Below are 23,548 nucleotides of genomic sequence, written 5' to 3' on the forward strand. Positions count from 1 at the left end.
GTGCCTTTTTAATCGCAAAAAAACGATAAATTACTCGATTATAAATTCGCCCATCGAGAAATCGTCAATGTTGACAACTTCGAAACGAAAAATGAACAAAGGAGGAAAAAATAGTAAATAAAGATTACGACGTATCATTGGAATTTTGAAGTTGACAAAATTCTTTGGGTGATTAGAGAAGAAAATTTTGTAAACTTTAGTCGTAAGTTCTAAAGTTGTTGAACTTAATCGTTTGTTACTGCGAATACTTATTACTTGTAATTGACCGAGTCGTGATTAATACTTAGCTCTCGTTTACCCGCTCTCTTTTCTTTCAAGTGAATGTTGTTATGTTCCAAATTCGTAATCGGAAATGATAGCATCCTTTTGTCTTCGTACGCGACCATCATTGTATAGATGATTCATTTTGTGTTCGACTTGGATGTCAAGAAATCAATCCCATCGCGTCGAATTTGATTCGTAAATAACACGAACATGTGTAACACTCGTTAAATGTGCATGCATAATAATTTCCTTCGACTTGTGGAAAATGTTAACTTATTATGGTAACATCGTACTCATTTTGCTGTATTATTTTCCTTCGATCGAATCTGGTAAATATTTGGTTAAATGATTATCATCTTTTTAGTTTTATGTTTATTTTTAAGTAGGCTATGTTCAACAAACGTTCAATAATACCCACGAGAACTCGAGAAGAAACCTACACACACTCGATCACCGTACTCTTCTATGAGATGAGAACATTGGGTTGATTGATTCGACATTCAAAATATTATTGATAGGAGGCAGAGATCGTCGATGAGATTTCTTGTACGAGTATCAACTATGCCTACGAAAGATATTCATTTTCAAGAGCATAACTTTGGTGTTTTTTCGTAATGCCTGTGATTTTATAGGCCCCTGCATTGCTCGACTTAGTACTCTAGGTCTAGTTCATCGAAACGGAAGTAACTGCTAGAAGAACGTACGATCCTTCATCGAAACAATCGTTAGTCAGATTGCTAAATTGATTATGTGAAAAATTGAGAAACAGCTGCAGAAAGTACTTCTAACGAACTAATTAAATACCGCCAGTATCTGAAAACTAATCATATTTTCTTATTAATTATTGCGCATTTTGCTAGTACGAGTATAAATAAACATGAGAAGTTTCGATGACTCATTTCGTGATTTCCATTATATGTACTCGATAAGTACATATATTATTGACTCGATGTTCTTCTTTGAAAAATAATATCTTTGTATACTCAGTCAGTAATCGAGTGCTCTTTCATCTTTGCTTATTTTTCGAAAAAATGACGTCAGCTTTGATAAAGTGATTTTTCCTATATTAGTTTTTCCTTTCTCTATTCACGATTTGAATGAGATTAACATGTGAAAAATGACCTAGAGCAATGTAAATTAAGATCATAGAGGAAGAGGATGGAAATGGGTAATCGTGTTGTCGATCCTACATTCATCTTATAATACATAGATTATCACAATTTCTGGGTCAACGAATATCAAAATTAATTCAAGTCCCTGGCCCTACACCCCTTTTCAATTCAAAACCCCTGTAAAATGAGCTTCAAAATCAAGAGATGTACTGACTCGATGAAATGAACAATAATACCCGAAAGCGATAATGACGAGCCCAGCGTAATCATATTTTAATCTTATCGACATCTTTCGATTTGCATATTTTTTCCCTAATTACTAATGATGATTACCTCCATATATGTATTCGCTCTTTAATAATTATTCATATTTTGTTGATTCACTTTTCAAACTTCCTATCAGCTAAATTGACCTTGCTATCAACATTATTGTTTGCCAGTTGCTGCGATTACAATTAACGATAAATTAGCATAGATTCTTCAATCTGCATTAATATAAAAAAATCATTGCTATTATTTTTGACTTCGGATGATGTCTATGTCTATAGGCTTACTGGATAGATGTTTCTTGACAAAAAAAACGACATGAAAAATGTGTAATTCTTATGGCGGTGCAGTCCCAGTGGGATAAGAGGATGGAACGCATCTGCGAGGCTTGTGTGAGTGCATTTTGTAGGTTTCCACCTTCCATCCCCATTTGACCCTTTTTCAGGGTCAATAAGGGGATTTTGGGTCATTTTACGTGGTTTTCGATCTTTAGGATAGCCTGTAAGCCCCTCCAAATTGATCTGAAGGCTTTAAATTTTTTTAGTAGATACAATATGAGGGTGTCACTGAAGTGCTTTTTGCAGGTTTTCGAAATGTTTTGAACTGGATGGAGCTAGTGCTAGATCGAAAGAGCATGTAAAAATTTATCATCATTGTAAATTTCAAATGCTAAAGTGCATTTTTCAAATTTTGGTGAATTTTTTAAAATCAGAAAAAAATTACAATTTTACCAAATTGACCTGGCAGACTGAAATTTGGCATATACCCTATTTTTAATCTTCTAAGTCGATTGAAAACAGTTTCAAATAGTTTTGAGCAGTTCTGGAGCCTCCAGAAGATTTTTGAAACTGGAAATTTCCACAAAATATCATCAGATGAAGTTGGAAATCCAAAATTCTCGCTGCACTCCAACTTAAACACCCTAATAAGTCGACTGCTGGCGAGTTTAGGTCATCTTTGAGCCTCCAGCTCCTTTTTGAAAGTTCTTGGAGCCTCCAGCAGATTTTTGAAACTTGAAATTTCCACATAATTTCATCAAATGCAGTTGGATAGTCGAAATTCATTCCGTAAACTAATTTCAATACGCTATGAAGTCGACTGCAGGTAGATTTCAAGTCGTTTTGGAGGCTCCAGGTACTTTTTGGAGATTACTGGAGCCTTCAGCAGATTTTTCAATGCTCGAAATTTCTATAAAATTTTATTAAACAGAGTTGGAAATCCAAAATTCATTCTGCACTTCAATTTCAACACGCTAACAAGTCGACTCCAGGTGGGTTCAAGTCAATTTGGATCCTCCAGCGACTTTTTGAAAATTTTTGGAGCCTACAGTAGATTTTTGAAACTTGAAATTTTCACAAAATTTCATCTAATGCAGCTAGAATGCTGAAATTCATTCTGTAAACCAATTTCAATACGTTCTGAAATTGACTGCAGGCAGATTTCAAGTCGTTTTGGAGTCTCCAGGTACTTTTTGGAGATTACTGGAGCCCCCAGAAAATTTTTCAATGCTCGAAATTTCTATGAAATTTTACCATAAAACAGAGTTGGAAATCCAAAATTCATTCTGCACACCAATTTCAACACGCTAACAAGTCGACTCCAGGTGGGTTCAAGTCAATTTGGAGCCTCCAGCGATTTTTTGAAAATTTTTGGAGCCTACAGTAGATTTTTGAAACTTGAAATCTCCACAAAATTTCATCAAATGCAGCTAGAATGCTCAATTCATTCTGTAAACTGATTTCAATACGCTTTGAAGTCGACTGCAGGTAGATTTCAAGTCGTTTTGGAGCCTCCTGGTACTTTTTGGAAATTACTGGAGCCTCCAATAGATTTTTTAATGCTCGAAATTTCCATGAAATTTTACCAAACAGAGTTGGAAATCCAAAATTCATTTTTCTGCACTTCAATTTCGGCACGCTAACAAGTTGATTGCAGGTGGGTTCAAAATTTCAAATCATAGGAGCTTCCAGCGACTTTTTGAACAGTTCTAGAGCTTCCAGCAGGTTTTTGGAACTTGAAATTTGTGCACTATTTCATCAAATGCGAGCCCTCGAAGGAGCAAGCATCAAATTATCGATCGTTGTTCGTGTTAAAAAAATGTGGCCCTTACGTAGCGACCTAACTGCAACGCCATTTTTGTACTGGTATTTCATCCGACGTCAGGGTCCTTCGACGTATGTTTTTTTTTTAAAGAATACCTAATCTTGCTTAGATAATGCGCGTATTCGTGAAATATTTAGGCTATATAAAGGCCTTCGTCTTCGTCATATCGCACGTATTCGTATTTCGTACGTGTATTATACGAGATTTAACTACTTACAATTAGTAAATCTAAATCGTGCTGGAAAAAATATACAAGTATCATATGGGTGATCTTAACCTCGGCCCTTTTACGCGTCAGTTCGCTTCATTTCCTTTTATATGAAGTACCTTTTGCCTGCTTATTGCGAGAACGAGTTTTGCAAAAAAAAACAAGCATCGAGAACGCTAACCACCATCATATTTTTCTCATTTCCAACTCTAATGAGCGCTATCTCGGACTCGCCCTCGCTTAATTCGATATTGTAAAAAACCGATCAAATACATATGAATAAGTATCGCCTCTTTTGAAAAGTAAAAATGAAAAAAAAAAATTAGTCAAGTACGAACTTGCGAACTTTATACTGTAGGTCTATATACGTATTACGTATCTTGTAGAAAAACCATAGGTACTTACGAGTCTCGAGAGCTCTTACGATTTCTTTTTTTTTCGAACAACTTTTACAAAGATAGCTTACTTGAATGAGTTTCTGCGCTGTTTGTTCGCATATTTTATTAATACGAATGTACACATATCTATACTCGCTTGTTTAGTTTTTTTGCGAATTGAGCATTCCTTATAAGTATCAGGTATTTATGTAGGTATTTTAATGCGCAGATTTTTTTTTCGGCAAATATGATAACAAAAAGTCTAAATGAGGCGACATTGTCGGTGGTTGCGCAAATATTTTTGTTATTTTCGGATGCGAATTTATCGCATTTCATTTCTCCTTTTTCGTAAAATCTCGTTATCTCGTTCTAATTAGCGCGTGTTCTCATCTTACTTTTTTTTTAATCGGTAGGTGAACGATGAAATTCCATTTACAGTACGCCGCAAGGTTTGGTAAATTCTTTTTGAAAAAGTTTTAATTTACTTTTCAACTCACCTCATGTTACTGAGAGGCTGATGATGTCGAATGATAGTAGAAGTAAGCCGTAGGATTTGATCAAAATTGATGGGAAAGTTTACTTTGAGTGAGAGACTACCTAGAGAAACTTTGAGCATCCTCAAGAGTCAAATGTGGGTTGCCTATAATACCTTTCCCTGGTTTTCAGCCTGATCCCGACCGAGCCATGCTCTATTCAGATGTGTTTGATGATTCGGACTCGATTTTCAGCCTATTGACTTGTCTGTCAAGCTTCCCAAGGCCGTCTGTCCTTATGCCTGGCCTCTCAAGGTCATCTGTCTTCCTGTCTGACCTTCATGGTCATTGATCCGGCTGTCTAACCTCTTAAGGTCAATGACCCGTTTCATCTTGTCTTGCCTCTTGAGGGCTTAACCTGTATGTTCTTATGTCTGGCTTCTTAATGTCATTGACCCGCCTTTCTGGCTTCTCAAGGTTGTATGTCTTCCTGTCTGGCCTCTTTAAGGCCATTGATCCGTCTTTCTGGCTTCTCAAGGTTGTATGTCTTCCTATCTGACATCTTTAGGTCATTGACCCAGATTTCTGGCGTCTCAAGGTTGTATGTCTTCCTGTCTGGCCTCTTTAAGGCCATTGACCCGTCTTTCTGGCTTCTCAGGGTTGTCTGTCTTCCTGTCTGGCCTCTTTAAGGCCATTGATCCGTCTTTCTGGCTTCTCAAGGTTCTATGTCTTCCTATCTGACCTCTTTAGGTCATTGACCCGTCTTTCTGGCTTCTCAAGATTGTATGGCTTTCTGTCTGGCCTCTTAAGGTCATTGACCAGTCTGCCCTTTTGAGGTTATTGCCCCATATTTCTGGATTCTCAAGATTGTATGTCTTCTGGCCTCTTAAGGCCATTGACTCGTCTTTCTGGCTTCTCAAGGTTGTATGTCTTCCTGTCTGACCTCTTAAGGTCATCGACCTTCATCTCTGACCTCGTAAGATTGTCTGTCTTTGTGTCCTATTTGGCTTTTTAAGGTCATTTACTGGTCTGTCTGACTTCTCAAGGCCATTGACCCGCCTGGCTGGCCTTTCAAGGTCATCTGTGTGACTGTTGGCCCTCTCAGCAATTTAGTAATTTTGTTTCAAGTTCTTATTAGTCCAATTTGGTACCTATCTAAAAAGTTCACTTTAATACAAGTACATACAGGGTGCCTAGAAATATCGAGCACCCCTAAAAAAGTTTTTCATTAAAAATATAGGTTGAAAACGTGAAATAGATGCATATGATTGGTGGAATGTTATCTCTCCAGTCCAACAACCAATCATGTGCTATCATTATTATAATTCACTCTGACCAACCAAAGTATTTAGTAGAAAACTTTTGTAGGGGTGCTCGATATTTCTGGGCACCCTGTAAGTAAGTACATGAAAATTTCAAAGATTGGTAATTTTTTCAAGTTTTCAAAAGTCCAGCGCAGTGAACACAATTTTTTCCAAATTCTTGAAATTCTGATAGAAATCGAAAAATTGGATGAATACCTACTCTAAAAATTGTAATTTAAGCAATTTTTCAAAGTTTTTAAAAGCTTAATAGTTTACCTATAAAATTAAAATGTCAGGGAATATTGCAAACTTGATATTGAAATTGCAGAAGTGGTCATTTTTGTTTTTCAAAGTCTAATATAATGACGAGAATTTATCAAGCAGGTACTTTTTCCAAGTTTTTAAAAGTCACAACAACACAATATGTAAATTAAGAATTGAACAATTTGTTTCCAAGTTTCCAAAAGTCAACGTTACTTGGGTCAGTGACTCACAACACTGCAGAGCTGTGGTACTGAGACGATCCTGAAAGGGAACTAACTAAATCCAGATTCCAATCCAATCCCAAAACCGTAATCGTTATTTTTCTTGATCACAAAACTGAATAAATCCCGGACCCGATATAATTTTGAACTCAAAACAATCTCAGAACTAAAACAAAATTGTTTTAGTTTTGGGATTTCAATTTTTGCCTTTTTCCCGCGATTTTATTTTGATGAGTGGTCGTTTTACATCATTTATCATCATTCATTCAGATTATAATAAAAATTACTCGACGAATTGAGCAAAATATGCATTTAAAACGTTAAACAATTACACCATCGGATTCCCCATGTGAAAATGTCCCATTTTGTACACTCCTTGCAGGGTGCATTGGTCAATTTAGGCTTAAAATTGGTTGAAATGGAAATCCCAAAACCAGAACAATTTTTCCAATCCTGAAACGAATCCCAAAACCAAAATGAAAGTTTAGAAGAATGGTCTAAGCCCAAAATGAATAAATTTCGATCCCGAAACCAAAATCCAAACCCAAAATTGCTTCAGTCCCACAGCTCTGACTCAGTGTGATATATGTAAATTTTGGACAGACCCCTGGTCCAAAAAACATATCCTTGTCAATATTCTGATAAACATTTTTTTGCGATCATTTTGCTCATTTCGTCCAAATATGTCTAATTAGACTTCACTACTAACCGCTGATCAGGGTTCCTACAGTAATAATTCAAAAAAGTTCATGTTTCAAGAATGAGATAGCCAGTCTCCCACATGACAGGCAGGGAGACTTACCACTATACCACCGAGGACTTGTTTCACTTTTGTCAATTTCAAACCACTCAGTTTCTAAAATTAATCAAGATGAATACATACATACATTATCACAAAAAATCACATCATTTACCAGAATGAAAAAATTAAAATAAAACTCATTCTGTGTGAAATTAATCGTTGAATATTTTTCCATCAATACCGAGTTTTTATTTTTTTAATTTTTAAATTTTCAAAAATCAATAAATTAATTTTAAAACCTGAAATTTGGGTTCTCGAAGTCATAGAATAGGTATGCTCTTTCGATCTAGTAGCTAGGTTTCATTCAACTCGTACAGTTTGAGTTTGAAAGACCCCCTTTGTGAAACTTATTTTAGTATGTTTCAACATCCTAGTACATCCGAATTGTCTCATAATTTCGTTCAGAATTTTATCCACGTGTTCGCGATTGCAAAACGTACAATGTATGTATGCTAAAATACAAAGTATAGCGAACCAGAGAGAGGGAGATCAGATCAGTTGCCAGTATCTGTGCAATGCAACTGCGATATGGCCTCCGCAGCGATAGCTACCGTAGTTGTTGCTGCTGCCACCGCATTCATAATTATAATTTCCTGTGTTTGTAGCTCACATGTTCCGCAGTAATGGGAAGACGTTATTTGCGTATATCCTCTGTTTGAAGAATTTGAACACTCGTATGTTCCCCTGTCTCAGTTTACTTTTTACATTAAACCCTATAATATCTGTGATTGCTAGCACGATCGATTGAGGGTCAATTTTGATTTTATGGTTGCTGTTGAGGAAAGTGATCTTCTGCGCGATCCTGGTGATTTTCAAATCACTAAAGCGTGAGGTGCTGATAGAGTACAGTACGTATAAATTGACCTAAGACTATATGAGACAAATTACTCGTGGTGTAATGAACTCGCCTGTCATTGCTCGCTACGTGTTTTTGTTTCTGGCTGACGTTAGCCCTACGATCTTCGTGTCCAAAGTCCAAACCACTGCTTATGTATTATTATTTGTCATTTTACGCGCGATATTTTACGCAAAACAACAACGTGCTTAATATTCGTATTTTAATATTTATTGTTTCAGGTAACAGACTGAATGAGTATATTAGTCATTATGAAACACTATCGTACGACACGCAACAAGTGCATGAAAAACATACCCGCGCCAAGAGGTCGGTAACGCACGACGATTCGGTCGTGCATTTAAGCTTCTCGGCGCACAGTAAGCAGTTCAACATAAGACTTAAACGAGATCTCAGCACGTTTTCCGATAACCTAGTCATATTAGATTCTCATGGAGCGGAACTGAATTCGTCGCAGACCGACACATCTCATATATACTCCGGTCATCTCATAGGTACGTCTACCTTAGAGTGTGTATTTTACGTATTTTGTCGAGTTGGAATTTTCCAAATCTCGCCCCCCCCATTTGTTACTTCGGATGAGAAAATAATTCCATATTTTTCATTTTTTCCTCATAAATGAAAAAAAGTGGAGCTGGTAGCCCCTGAAGTTGAAAAAAAAATGAAAAAAAGTTCAATTCATCAACATTTTTTGTTTTTGCATCAGAATTTTTCTAAATAATCTCATTTTCAAGTAAAAACTTTCCCTGGCCTTTCGAACCATATTGACCCTCCCCCCACCCCCAGTAAGAAGTTCCCAAAAGTTGAAAAAATCAACAAACAAATAAATCAAAATTACAGAACATTTTTTTGAAAATATCTCTTTTTCACGTTAGAATTGTTCTGTATAACGCCCTTTCCAAGAAAAAACCTTCGTTGGACCTCCAAATGATGTCGGATCTGTTGTATGGAGCCCCCAAATGGGAAAAATAAAAAAGTGATAAGTGAGCAGAATTTTTCTAAATAAGCACATTTACAAGAAAACCCCTCGTCTGGTCCTCCAAATGATGTTGGTCTTCTTATATGAAGCCTCTAAAGTTGAAAAATATCAAAAAATATGTAAAATTGATGTCTGCAGATATAAATTATTTGAAAATTCTCCCATCTCTGAGTAGAGTCCAAAAATTCCAAATTTTTTTTACAAACACCAACTTCTTATTTTTGTTTTGGCATTTTCTAATTTTGAGGGTTTTATACATCTAAGGGGACTATTATTGTTTAGCTTATTTGTAAGAATTTGGAAACAGAAATTGAGAATTTTCAAAAAAATTCCAATCAAGCATTTCTTTACTTGTTTTTTGGGAGCATGTTAATTTCTCGAAAGTTGTAATTCCATAATTTTTTGTTCCCTCTCCCCACCCCAAACCATCAAAAAGAATTGATTTTAGCCTTATCTGTTTGAAAAGTCCTTCTTTTTGTTCCAAAAGTCCTGTTTTTTTTTTTGCCAAACTTGCTCATAAAATTCTGTTTTTTTCTGCCTTTGCCCAAGTAAAAAAGTGTCAATTTTCAGCAAAATAGTCAAATTAGTAAAATTGTCATCAAACAGTCCTGTTCTTGCCAAGATTGCCCTCCACCTCTCACTCAGGAAAAATAAAAAAATTAAAAGTAGGTATCTGTGAGGATTTTTGGAAAATTTTTGATTTATGGGCAGATTCTATCTAAATAAGCATCTTTTCAAAAAAAAAACCTCCTGTTTCTCAATCTGATTTTGGTTTTTTTATAGATATAAAACCTTTTAAAGTCGAAAGAAATCAACAACAAAAATGAAAAATTAATAGTTTATCTGTACAAATTTTTTGAAAATGTTTCATTTCAAGGCAAAGTACTTTTAAATTACCACATTTTTAAGAAAACCCCACCTTTGGTTCTTCAAGTAATGTTGGTCCACTTTTATGAAGCCCCCAAACTTGAAAAATATCAAAAAATATCAAAAAAATAAATATGAGAAGTTGATGCCTGTAGGTACAAATTGTTTGAAAATTCTCCATCTCCGAGCAGAATACTTCTAGATAATTTTTTTGAAAGTCCTTCCAGTAAAACAAATTTGTAAGTATTTTTTTATCCGGATTCTTGAAAATCTAATTTTTGAAAGTTTTTTGAATCCCCTTTTTTAAACACTTTTTAAATTCTAACCACAAACTTGAACTTTCAAAACCTTAAAAGTCTTCTCTTTTTAAGTAAAATTGGTAAAATCCAAAATTTATTTTCAAAAGCTACTATCCCAGCAGATTTTTGTGGATTTTCAATCTGCCAAAATCCAGATTCTCGAGAATCTGCCAAAATCATCTCCGTTTAAAGTTTTCTTAAATGACTTTCTCTTCAAAAAAAAAAAACCACATCCTTCAATCGAAAATAATAAATGGTGCTTTTCTGATGAAAGTGGACCAAATCAAAAGATAAACAAAGCATAAAAATATCAATTTTTTCATTTTTTGAAGGATTACAAAATCCACTTTTCATCATGTAGAGGGATTAAAAATATTTAACTGTAATTCTAAGAAAATGGCCCTAATCTAAGGATTAGAAAGTTAAAAAAAAAAAACCTTAAAGATGTAAATTGTTCGAATTTTTTTAATATTTTGAGAACTTGGGGGAGGGGGGGGGGGTTCCTGGCACGACTTATTTTTACCAACATGGTTGGAGAAATTTTTCTCGCGAAACTCGACATTTTTAGGGCGTTAACAAATATTTTTTTCACAAGTAGGTATAAATAAGATCTCTCTCTGTAATTCACTGGTGAATCATAGGTGGAGATAGGGGGCTTAAATTTGTATGGGAGTTCATTTTACTTGAATAGGTACTTGACTGAAGTGTTGAAACTAGAAAGTTCACAATTTTAAAGATTTTGTCTGATTCTTCGATTTTTTCATATTTTGTCACCCTCTTATTTTTCACCGAGGGGGCTGAAAATTTCATGGCGTGATTTTCTCATCCGAGATAACAATTTGGGGAGGAGGAGGGGGAGTGGAAAAAATGAGGGGGAGAAATGCTCAAATTCAACCACTTTTGGTTTAGATCTTGACCGATGAAAATAAATTCAAATTTTTTTTTATTTATTAAATCGCAGGCGAACCAGAAAGCGTCGTTTTCGGTTCGTTGCTGGACGGCGTATTCGAAGGAAAAATCATTTCGCCTTCTACCGGAGCATACTATGTAGAAAAAGCTTCCAGATATTTTCCGCCGCAATCGTTGATATCGAACTCCAACAACGATTCCGTCACTTCCTCAAATGACGCAAATACGACCAACGATCTCGACTTCCATTCGATAGTCTACAAAGAATCGGACGTCGATGATCCTCACCACCAAGATCATTCCGGTAAACTACACAATACTTTCTAGCTTACGAGTCATTGCCGTTGAAAAATTATTTTACCGTATTCGTTCTTTTTTCGCCCTCGTAGATCATCCAGCCGGTTGCGGTATTACCGAAGAAGTAAAACAATGGATGGAATCGATCCAGACGTCGGCCGTCGATGAAGAAGAACGAGAAATCGCCGACGCCAAACAACAAGCGCAAAGTGATACAAATTCCAAATCTTCGCCGCCGATACGACCTCCGAAAAAGAAACGTAAAAAAACCGAGCCATCGATCGAGTTGGGAGTCGGTGAAACACCTTATCAAAAATACACCAAAGAATGGAACAGCGCTGGCACATCATCTTCGGCTCGTTTCAAGAGGGCAACCCGAGCTAAAGAAAAGGATAAAAATACGTGCTCTTTATTCATTCAAACGGATCCGTTAATATGGAGACATATTTCCGAACAGGTGAGATATCCTGGCGTATATTTTCGCCACAATGATCGAATACCATCTCATTCGATTAGCTTAGCGAATTCGAATTGTGGATTATTTTCTTTTCTCGTGTACAGGTTGGCCATGATGCTGAAAAAACTAGAGAAGAAATATTATCGCTGATTGCGCACCACGTCACCGCCGTGAATTATATCTATCGTGATACGAAATTCGACGGCAGAGTTGAGCATAGAAATATCAAATTTGAAGTGCAGCGCATCAAGGTATGTTAAATGAAAACATTGAAAAAATAGCTATGTTTGGTAGCGATTTTATAATATCATAATATATTTTTCAAAATGTTTACCAGATCGACGAGTATACTGTTTGCGAAAAGCATCATCGAGGTGAAACGAATCCCTTCTGTATGGAAAATATCGACGTGAGCAATTTCTTGAATCTGCATTCGCTGGGCAATCACGAAGATTTCTGTTTAGCGTACGTTTTCACGTACAGAGATTTCACCGGCGGTACTTTGGGCCTTGCTTGGGTAGCCAGCGCTTCGGGTAAGTTACTTGTCTACCATTTTTGAGGACTTATGAGTATCCGAAAAGTACACGTTGACTCCTTAAAGGGTATTCCAGGGTAAAATGGGTGAAATGCCCATGTCCTCGGATTTTTAAAATTTTCATTTTCGACGAGTTTTGAATGAAAAATTTTGATTTTACCCAAAATACTGTACAGGAAGTAGTAGTCTATCCACATGAATTTTTTCGAAATTTTTTGCACCCATCCCCCGGAGGGAGGGGGGGGGTTATTGACAGAAGAAAACTTGAAACCGCCGTTTCTCCGAACCTAATTCAAGCACATGCAATTTTTTCCTTCAAAAATAATATTCAAGTGAGTAAGTAAGTACTATTTTTTGGAGATTTTAAAAACTCCAAAAAATCTTTAAAATGTCTTTTTTGTGCCATAGCACTGCCCAAAAAAAATACTCTTAATGAAGTTTTGAAATTTTAAAAAATGCAACAATTCCTCAAAAAGCTCATTTTGGGTCCATGGGCACCTTCCTTACCCAATTTTGGGTCTGAAAAAGGTTGACAATATGGGTGTCGATTTCATATGAATGGAACCCCCTGAACGCGAATATGCAGTTGGATTTACATTTGGACCCTTCTAAGAGCATCATTTAGGGAAAGTTGATTGTGATCCTTGTGAATAATACCATCAACACCATCATACACCTCCCTCTCCTCCCTTCGCCACCCCTCTCCTTCCTCTTCCCATGTTGACACCTATCACAAGATTTAAAAAATAGTAGTGAAGTAGTGTCAAGGTAGTGATTTTGAAAGTCAGTAGTAAAAGTAGTGAAAAAATAATAATTTTTAGCAACTTTGCTTAAAAGGTACTTAGTTAAAAATGTAAAAAAGTGGAAAATCCGATTTCGCACAAGTAAAAAATTAAAATGAAAAAAAAAATCCTTCATCTTTGATATTCGAAAAAATATTACCCTCAAAATAGTTCCAAACCCCTCAAAAAAACACACTCTCGCATTTAGCGTGAGAAGAACGACTGTTCTTCAAATAAAAATCTTTTACGAACGAATTGATTCACTTTTTTTGAAACATAGGTTTTCCTCAGCAATTGACCAATTGATCTGTTTACAATTGAATCGAATCATTTATGAACGATTGGCGATTAAATAAATTGATTGATTTCTTGGTGAATCATTCATAAACGGATCAATTAATTTACAATTGATTCGGTTTTTGTGAAACTATTGTATAGGAATTTTGATCTCTTTTCAAGCGAAGTGAATCAAATCGAATCGAATCATTCACAACCGATTGGCGATTGAACAAACTGATTGATTTCTAGGACTCTAGGTTAATCATTCGCGAACGAATTGATTCGTATAAGTGACTCGTTCGCGAACGAATCGATTCATTTACTCAGTTTTTGATGAATCATTCGCAAACAAATTGTTTTATATAATTGACTCGTTCGCGAATGAATTAATTCATTTACTCAATTTTTTATGAATCATTCGCGAACGAATTGATTTGTATAAGTGACTCGTTCGCGAACGAATTGTTTTGTATAAGTGACTCGTTCGCGAATGAATTAATTCATTTACTCCTCAATTTTTGGTGAATCATTCACAAACGAATCGAATAATTTTTAGTCAATCATTCGCGAACGAATCGATTCATTAACTCAATTTTTGGCGAATCATTCACGAACGAATTGATTCATATAAGTGACTCGTTCGCGAACGAATCGATTCATCTACTCAATTTTTGATGAATCATTCGTGAACGAATTATTTGGTATTGGTGACTCGTTCGCGAACGAATCAATTCATTCATTCAATTTTTGAAGAATGATTCGCGAACGAATTGTTTTGTATAAGTGACTCGTTCGCGAACGAATCAATTCATTTACTCAATTTTTGGTGAATTATTCGCGAACAAATTGGTTCGTATAAGTGACTCGTTTGCGAACGAATCGATTCATCAACTCAATTTTTGGCGAATCATTCACGAACGAACTGAATCTACTTCTTCATTTTAAACTAAAGAGATTTTTGAGTTTTCAAAGATGACCCACGTGGAGAAAAAATTTGAAAAAAATATAGTACTTGCTTGAATATTTTTTTAGAAGGAAAAAAATTTCGTGAGCTTGAATTAGGTTCGGAGATACGGTGGTTTCAAGTTTTCTTTTGTCAACATCTCCCCCCTCTCCTCGAGGAAGTGCAAAAAATTTTGAAAAAATTGATGTGGATATATTCTCATGCTTCCTGAACAGTACATATTTTGGGTAAAATCAAAATTTTAAAACTCGTCGAGGTATGATTTTTTTCATTTCAAAAAATTCGTTTTTTCGCTATTGTGGACAAGGAAGGGGGTGATTTTCTGTTCTACAATTTTTTTAAAAGATGTTCAACAATATTTAATAAAAAGTTCAAAAATTCGAGGACATGGACATTTCACTTATTTTACCCAGGAATACCTACCCTTTCGACTAGAGATTTATTAATCGCTGTAAAATTATAATCCTTCAGGTGCTTCCGGCGGAATATGCGAAAAATATAAAACTTACACCGAAACGGTTGCTGGCCTTTATCAATCCACGAAAAGAAGTCTGAACACTGGTATCATAACTTTCGTCAATTATAATACCCGAGTGCCACCTAAAGTATCGCAGTTGACGTTGGCCCACGAAATTGGACATAATTTCGGATCACCGGTAAGATACTCGTACCTATTCTGGTAGTCTCTATTCGCTAGCCACTTTTAAAATCATTAATGTACTCGTACTTTGTTGTTTGTGTAGCACGACTATCCGCTATCATGTCGACCAGGAGGAATGAGCGGAAACTACATCATGTTCGCTTCGGCTACTAGCGGTGACCGGCCGAATAATAGCAAATTCTCGTCCTGCAGTATAGGCAATATCAGCAGCGTTTTGGACGCCATCGAAGAGAACAAAAAACGCAATTGTTTCAAAGGTAATTATAACTCGTGGTGTTTTTAATTTGGTCGTCTTAATTTGTACTTATACGATCGTCGTTTGTTCGGTTACAGCTAGCGAAGGAGCTTTCTGCGGTAATAAAATAGTCGAAGAAGGCGAAGAATGCGATTGTGGCTTCAACGAAAACGAATGCTTGGATAAATGTTGCTATCCTAGGGTAATATCGGATGCGGATAAAAATGCCAATATTACGGCCAGAGGCTGTGCTAGGAGAAAGGATACCGAGTGCAGGTGTGTAGTTTCATTTCAATTTTCAATTTTTTCCTTCTAAAAAATACTACCTATTTTTTATAGTATTGTTTTCAAAAAGAAGGGTTCCAATTTTTTAATTTTTTTCTCAACGACAATTTTCAAGATTATAAACTCAAAAATTTTAAATACCTGCTTGAAAAAAAAACTAGTTGAAATTTCGCGAGAAATGCTAATATTTCAACGAAAATATTTTTAGAGCATTTTAAAATAATTTTAAGCCCAAAATTAAGTCACGATTTTTTTGGATTTTTGAAAAATTGTCTACATACAACCTATCGAAAAAAGTCAAAATTTCGCAAGAAATTGAAATATTTGGGCAAAAAATGTCATGGTTTTTTTGGATTTTTGAAAAAGCAATTATAAAAATCGAATTTAAATTTCACGAGAAATTCTAATATCCCAACGAAACTATTTGTAGAGCATTTTTGAATAATATTTTTTCTTACACTCGTTTTTTTTCCTCCACAGTCCATCTCAAGGGCCTTGCTGTTCGGCTCACACCTGTAAATTCACATCGTCCGATAAAGAAGTCATATGTAAATCGGAATCGGATTGCAGTCGAAGTAGCAAATGTAACGGAAGTTCGGCCGAATGTCCGCTGCCACCAGCCAAACCGGATAAAACAAGATGCAACGAGGGTACTCAGGTAGGGGCAGAGTCATTGCTGATTGCCGGCAACCGATGACTAAGCTATGTCTTATTTTAATCTCGCTGACACGTATTTTACGTTTCAGCTTTGCATCGGCGGCGAATGTCGCGGTTCCATTTGCCTAGAATGGGGTCTGAACGAATGCTTCTTGTCGTCCAGTAGCGTTCCGCCGGTCGACAAACGAAAGCTGTGCGAGTTGGCCTGCATGAATGGCACCAACGAATGCCGAAGTACTAGCGAATTCGCTAGCATCGTCGGTTTACCACCAGGCGGCATCAGTCTCCGACCTGGCTCTCCATGTGATAATTTTCAGGTTTGTAAGCTCGCGGTTTAAAAAAATCATCTAAACACCATCGCTCGCTGATTGAATGGGGTTTTATCGTACATTTGTTTTGTTCAAATTGCAGGGTTACTGTGATGTATTCTTTAAATGCCGCGCCGTTGACGCCGAAGGTCCGTTGGCCAGATTGAAAAACATGTTGTTGAACAGGCGAACGTTGTTGCAACAGTGGGCTTTCGTAAGTTATTTTTCTTCATCGCTTCGGTGGTTATTTATACTCGAGTGTACTTATAATAATTATGTAAATCGACGCTGTAGAGTTTTGTAAATTCTGTGTTAATCAATTTAATAATATTGTATCGATATTGCCGATTGCAGGACAACTGGTGGGCGTGCGTATTAATAGCTGTGATATTTATATTCGTTTTGGGCGTTTTTATCAAATGCTGCGCAGTCCATACGCCTTCTTCGAATCCGAAGAAACCTCCGGCGAGGAGATTCAGCGAAACGTTGCGCAGGCCGATTACCACGTTACGAAGAATGGTAAGAATTCATCTGTCGCAGGGTGTCTATAACGGTCCTGCAAGTCCTAAAAAAGTCCTGTTTTTTGTCCATGAGTCCTGGAAGTTCTGCTGTTGTCCTACTTTTTATCACTTTTAATCAAAAAGTCCTGTTTTTTTTTCAATCAGACTTCAAGTTTTCATTTCATTTGACCTTTTTGTGGAATTTTGAAAAAAATTTGTTGAAATGGGCTCATTTGCGGACTTTTTTTTTAGAACTTCAGTTACATGGTTTTGAAAGCTTTTGATGCCCTCCCTTCGCTCGAGGAAAGATCCATTTAGGATAAGATAATGAAATTTGAACTTTCTCCGATTTTGACGAAACTCAGCCAAAATTATAGTTTTGATGTAAAACCATCCCAAAAAAATTTTGAGTTGAACTCCCCCCTCCCCCTCCATAACTCGAGAAATTCTCGTTCTCCGGACGGGGTGGCTCAAACATTTTTAAACTTTCACAGAAAATAGCCACTTAATAAGTGCATGTGTGAAAATTTTTCAAATTTTTTTTCATGTTTGAAAGTTTTTTTGGAAAATGTGGGAGGGGGGGTGGGTTGAAAATGTCAAAAATTTGTTGGAAAAATAAAGAAGGTGCTTTCTGAGGAATTTTTTCAGAAATTCAGTCACATCCTATAGTATAACATATATTTTTTGTGGAGCTCAAAAATCGGAGCAACATGCTCAAAAAATCAAATCTGGCAAAAAACGTGCTTTTTTGTCATTTTTTGTCGTATTTGCACTTTCAAGGTCAAAATTTTTGGAAAAATGTAATTTCAAGCAACGTCCGTAAAAAACACAAAAATGTCAATTTTCCATTTTTCAATGTTTTTTTTTAAACTTCAATTTTTTGTTTAAAAAACTTGTTGTTTAGCTTCTTTAAAAAAATGTTTTTTTTCAAATAAAATGAACCAGTTTGATTTAATAAATCTTAGTCAACCTCTATAGTTCCAAATCGAAGTTTAAATTTTAAAATCACTTTTAGGGTTCCACTGAGTGGTTAAAAATTTGAAAATCGTTTATGTTTGAGTAAATTCGTGTTTTGAAAATTTGTTCTTCTTACATATTTCACATAAAATAATATTTGTTATACGTTAAGGAGTGATCCCTGTCCGTTTTTCTCTTGCGAATTTGTGAAATTTTCAACCATCCACCCCCCTCTCCCCCCCCCTTAAAAAAGCTCCCAAAAAAGTATGGAATGCACTTACCAAGTGGCTATTTTCTGTGAAAGTTTTAACATTTCTGGACGACCCCCTCAGGAAAACGAAAATTTTGAAATTTTGAACATGTATGGACATATTTCTTGAGGTTTGATTGGGAGGGGGAGGGGTATTCAAACATTTTTGGAATGGTCCTCCTCTTTTTTTTTTAATCAGATTTTCTAGAAAAAACTACATCCTTCAAATCTGAAAAATTTAAGTTCAAAAAACCGATTCTCACGTCAAAAATAATGTAATATTTTTAATCTTTAAACTTATTTGCTTTTGTGTTGAGGAAAAATTATGCAATTAAGTATCAAACGTCCACCCATATTTTGTAACTTCAAAACCTGGAAATTCGTTAAGAATAGAATCAAACTCATGTTCGTTACAATACCTTTTTAAAAATTGAATTTTCTTCTATCATTATGACACAAAATATGAGAAAATTATGGGGAAATTCGCTATTTTAAACGAATTGCGCATCTTTTTCACTATTTTAGCAATCAACTTTCGAAATTCAAAAATTATTTGCTAATTCAACATTTAGTTGCTGAAGTTGTAAAAAAGATGTGCAATTCATCCAAAATTGCGTATTTTCAGCTTGGTTTTCTCAAATTTTTTACCATAAAATGGTTCAACAAAATACAAAAAAAAAAAAAAACTTTTTCAAATCAATAATCATAAGTTTTCTTTTGCCCTTGATTTGCTTGGACCACTTGGCTTTTTTTCAAATTTTCTGAAAAATGATTGTCCAAAAACAATGAAATACATAATTTTACAAAATCTTGAGTAAAGGAAGAAACGATAATTTTGCAAATCATTGAATCGAATTTTTTGCAAAATTCAAAAAAGTAGTCCAGAAATTACAAAAATGTCTCGATTTTGGATTTCAGTGAACTGTAGGAACCTTGTTGGAGGTTGCTGGAAATTTTTTTCGACCATTATCTCGTTCTTTTGAATAAAATGATGAATTTGGCAGAGAAGGGGGGAGAAGCGGGCAAATCTTGAAATTTTATGTACTTTCATGGAGAAAAATATCAAAAAAATTCCTATTGGAATGTTTTTAAAATCTGGAGACACCTTGAAGATTATTTTGGGAGGGGGATTCGTTTTAGAAATACGAATAAGGTGCAAAAAAACGAATTTAGTTTTCTGGATTTTAGTAGACACCCTGGAAATTTTCAAAGTTTGAATCAGAAAAATAAACTCCTCCCTCCCTGCGTGAAAAAGATTTTTTTTTACTTCTCAAAACATGAATTTTTGAGAGCTTTTGCCCTTGCTTCGCTCGAGCTCGTTTGCTTTTCTTTTTAAATTTTGAATTTGAAAAAAAAATTATCATTCGAATTTTAAAATTTTGAAGCAAAATAAAACACTTTTTATAAGAGTAAATCGTCGTATAAAAAACATGTTTTTTATATCTCTCGAAATATAGATTTTTTGAGAGCTTTTGCCCTCGCTGCTCCAGGTCTAATTTGTTTCTTTTTTTCGTAATTAGAAAATTCCAGATTTGATGGAAAAACGAAAATTCTTATTATACGTTATTTGAATATTAGGGAAAATTATACCTATCAAATGACAACATTGTTCTTTCATCTCTTACTTATTTAGCTTTAAACCTCGCCATTTTATTTCGAAAAATTGATATTTATTTTTTTTAAGGTCGTTCAAATTTTCCATTGAAATTTTTTGAAAATTTGTCGCGTTGAAAAAAGTTTTTCCTATGCTCAAATTCAATACATCATAAGTATAGCAAGAACCTGAAAGATGTAAATGAAATCAAAAGTTGAAGTGATAGAATTATATTTTCGAAATCCGCTTAATTGAAAAAAATTTTGAGATGCTTGAAGACATCAGAAAAGCAAAAATTTTGATTATAAAATGTTGCCTCGCCCATTCCTCCCTCCCTTCTCTTAAAAAATCCCAAGTGTTTAAAAAATATCCTGCCAAAAAACCTGCCAAAGTGCTGTTTTTTTATTATGAAATTTTGTCGAACACCCTATGTCGTATTTTCAAATTCGATTACTTACCTTATTTACGATTTTGTTTTTATTTAGCGAGGTCCAGCTGTGCACCGGGGTCACAGCGGCGAACGTGGCTATCGTAGTCATCATCAGCATCATCACGGCAGCAGTCATCACGGCCAACACGGTAGCAGCTATTCGCAAAATTACAACAATAACGTCGGCAATTACAGAAACGCTCCGCCGTCGTATACTCGAAGTCAGCACCATCACGCTCCTAAACGTAAGTACCTAGCTACCTACATAAAGTACCTATCAAAACGCTCAGCGTGTGTCCCAATCGGTCCAGAAACTTTTGAACTGGAATTAAGAGTCGAAAAAAGACCCCAAAATACACCAGCTATGAAAATTGCAGGCGCTTTAATTCATATTTTTTCGAGTACAAGTTGGTTTTAATATTTTATTTTTCATGTTTCAGCTTCGGCACCTCACGCTACCAGAGCGGACGTGTATGCGCATCCGTACAGAGATCGCAACTCTTTCCATATGAGACAGCACAAAGTTTAAATTGGTATGTTTTTTAGCCGATACGCTGCCACGCTAGTCACATTCAAAAACCGTGGAAAACTTGGCTCTACGATGAATTCTCCATGCAGATGTACTCGTAATGTAACATCGATCGCAAATTAGACGAAATACTCGGTCATCTGCTCGTCGTCTTGTTCCCCAGACCGGCAAATTGGCGGCGATACTTATTATTTTATTTTCCAATACTTTCATCCAGCTCATATAAATGGTTCGACACCTGTCGAAGAATTCCAATCTGCGTAGGCCTACCACTTTTCTAGTCTTGGCGAGTATTTCATTCTACGTATTTTTGGCATCGGCATCTACGCCAAAGAGAAACGAAAATACCGAAGTATTCGAGCTTCGGAACGAATATATAGAGGAATATTGACAAATCTACGCGATTATTCGTATGTATCTTTTTCAAACGTGTGCGACGTCTTCTCCATACGCGAAAGAAAAGAAAAGGGAAAAAATTGGTTCGGAGCGAAAATTGCCAAACTATTTTCATATCGATCGATGTACCGACCGTCTTTCATTCTGATATCATTACATTCGGAGTTGGTTTTTTCGTTTGAACCGACGACTGCAGAAATTTAATTACTAGTTAGGTTATATTCGTAGTTTGCTAATGTCGTCGATTTGTCGTCGCCACAGATGAAGGGACCAAAAATGATGGCTACGAAGATTTGACGATTGGCATTACCTACTGTTGTTGCTCGTGTTTCCTGACTCAATTTTTTTTTTTAACCATACACAACAACGTTTTATCAGAATTTCTAATAGTAATTCTCGTCAACAAACTTGCTCTTCGCTCTCTCGAATTTTTTTAGCAAATTATTATTTACTGCCATAATATTCAATTTTAATTTCGACGAAAGCGAATACTCGGATGATTTTAACGCTTTTTTTCCAATTTTTTTTATCCTTCTCGTACGTGCTGCCTTCGAAACATTCCCAGAAATAAACCATGTGTTCTTTTTCTCGGCCAAATACTGATACTGAATTTAATTTAAAATTGTATTTTACTTTTACAATTACATTAAGATTTTTAAAAAGCGAATGAGCTTCGATTTTATACCAAAGAATGATTCTTTTAACTTGTATAACCCCGATTTTTTTTTTTTTTGGTTTTTCCTCCAATTATTTCACAATGTGTAGATATTCGTCGTCGATATTTCGTTTCCAAGTTTTTAGTCTACATTTTGACAACATAATCATTTTCAATTATTTTTTTTTTAATTTTTTATTTTCGTGTATCGTTGTACATGTGCCTATTTATGATTGTATTTTCCTCAACTTGATACTTATTTATTTTACTTACGCTTAATTTAGACGCATAGCATAAAGACACACTTTTGTATTATCTTTTTATTTACGTATTGTATTTATTTTCTTTTTTTTCTTTTTTTTTTTTTACCATCGTATATTTTTACTGCCTGTCGCATCACATTGGAATTTTTGGTTATTTTTATTTTACTCGTTTACGTATTTTATTTTTGAGATCGGTCTACAAATGAGACATTCGTCGTGTTTTTTTTTCTCATCTATCGTTTGTAATATCATGGACATGTACTTTGAAAAAAAAACGTGTTTTTTCAAATCGCTCTCTTCCCGTCGTAGGTAATAGGTATTTTAAATCGAATTGGCTCGTAGACGCTCTCATTTTCAATTTTTGTGAAAAATCTATACGTAGGTAGGTATTCGATTATAGAACACGTGCTATTCGAACGCTGTAATATCCATTCGGAGGTTATTTTCTCGAATTGTTACCATATTACCGTATGTACTACCTAGCTACCTACTTAGTATTTTTGTACAGTTAGGTAATCGTGATAATGAAGAAGGAGTATAAAAATTTTTTCTAATACTTACGTTGAAATACTTACCTGATTATTATTCGAATTTTGCTATTGGCTCTGGTGATTTTTACAACGTTCCCTCGGATATGGGAATTGGGAATGGTAGAACGAATAATCTTTTAATTATTTTGGCCCGTAAATTTCATCATCGAATAACGCGAACGAACTGCTTACAATTTTTGTATTTTACTCGGTCGTCTTCGTTCTCCTGGCTCTTGGCGTTTTGCGTCAATTTTTGTGTTTTTTTTTCTCTCCTACCTTTTATTTCTTATACGTAGGTACCAAGGTCTTGAGGTATTTACGTATTTTGTACGTTTACTCTTTATTTTTTAACTATGTAATTATACCTACATGTATTTTTTCCTATGTTCTAGCGCGATTGTTTGTTTTTGTTTTTCCCCCTTTTGTAATCGTGTTTAAGATTTTTTATAATTTTAATAAAAATGTCGACATTTTTTCTCTTGGTTTATTGCTTTGTTACGAAGTTTCTGTCGCAATAAGTGGCTCGTATGTACATGAAACGTAGTAAAAATCGGGAAGTTGCTGGTACGACTTGACTGAAAGAAATTGGTAAAATTGAAACACGGTGATATTGGTGACAGGGGGATATGGAGGGAGAGCGAGTCGAGGGCAAAAGCACTTGAAAAAATTCAATTGCCAA

General features: G+C 35.3%; 1 protein-coding gene across 1 annotated transcript; it reads left to right on the plus strand.

Moving 5' to 3' along the window:
- Positions 1–143: 143 nt before the first annotated feature.
- Positions 144–23,344, plus strand: LOC135849777 (disintegrin and metalloproteinase domain-containing protein 10-like). The gene is made up of 15 exons (XM_065370355.1): positions 144–593; positions 8,473–8,745; positions 11,358–11,609; positions 11,695–12,059; positions 12,164–12,310; positions 12,397–12,592; positions 15,091–15,275; positions 15,363–15,537; positions 15,614–15,791; positions 16,281–16,458; positions 16,547–16,774; positions 16,869–16,979; positions 17,120–17,284; positions 20,552–20,741; positions 20,937–23,344. The coding sequence occupies exons 1-15, from the start codon at positions 530–532 to the stop codon at positions 21,023–21,025; spliced, it is 2,796 nt and encodes a 931-aa protein (XP_065226427.1). The 5' UTR covers positions 144–529; the 3' UTR covers positions 21,026–23,344.
- The last annotated feature ends 204 nt before the right edge of the window (positions 23,345–23,548 follow it).

This window comes from Planococcus citri, chromosome 1, assembly GCF_950023065.1.
Source record: "Planococcus citri chromosome 1, ihPlaCitr1.1, whole genome shotgun sequence".
NCBI lineage: Eukaryota > Metazoa > Arthropoda > Insecta > Hemiptera > Pseudococcidae > Planococcus > Planococcus citri.

What these genes read in the sequence shown, in the direction of transcription:
- LOC135849777 (XM_065370355.1), top strand. Translation starts at nt 530, where the DNA reads ATGTTAACTTATTATGGTAACATCGTACTCATTTTGCTGTATTATTTT. An exon ending in GGAGACATATTTCCGAACAG is followed by an intron (nt 12,060 to 12,163) that starts GTGAGATATCCT and finishes TCTCGTGTACAG; the next exon opens with GTTGGCCATGATGCTGAAAA. An exon ending in GACATAATTTCGGATCACCG is followed by an intron (nt 15,276 to 15,362) that starts GTAAGATACTCG and finishes TTGTTTGTGTAG; the next exon opens with CACGACTATCCGCTATCATG.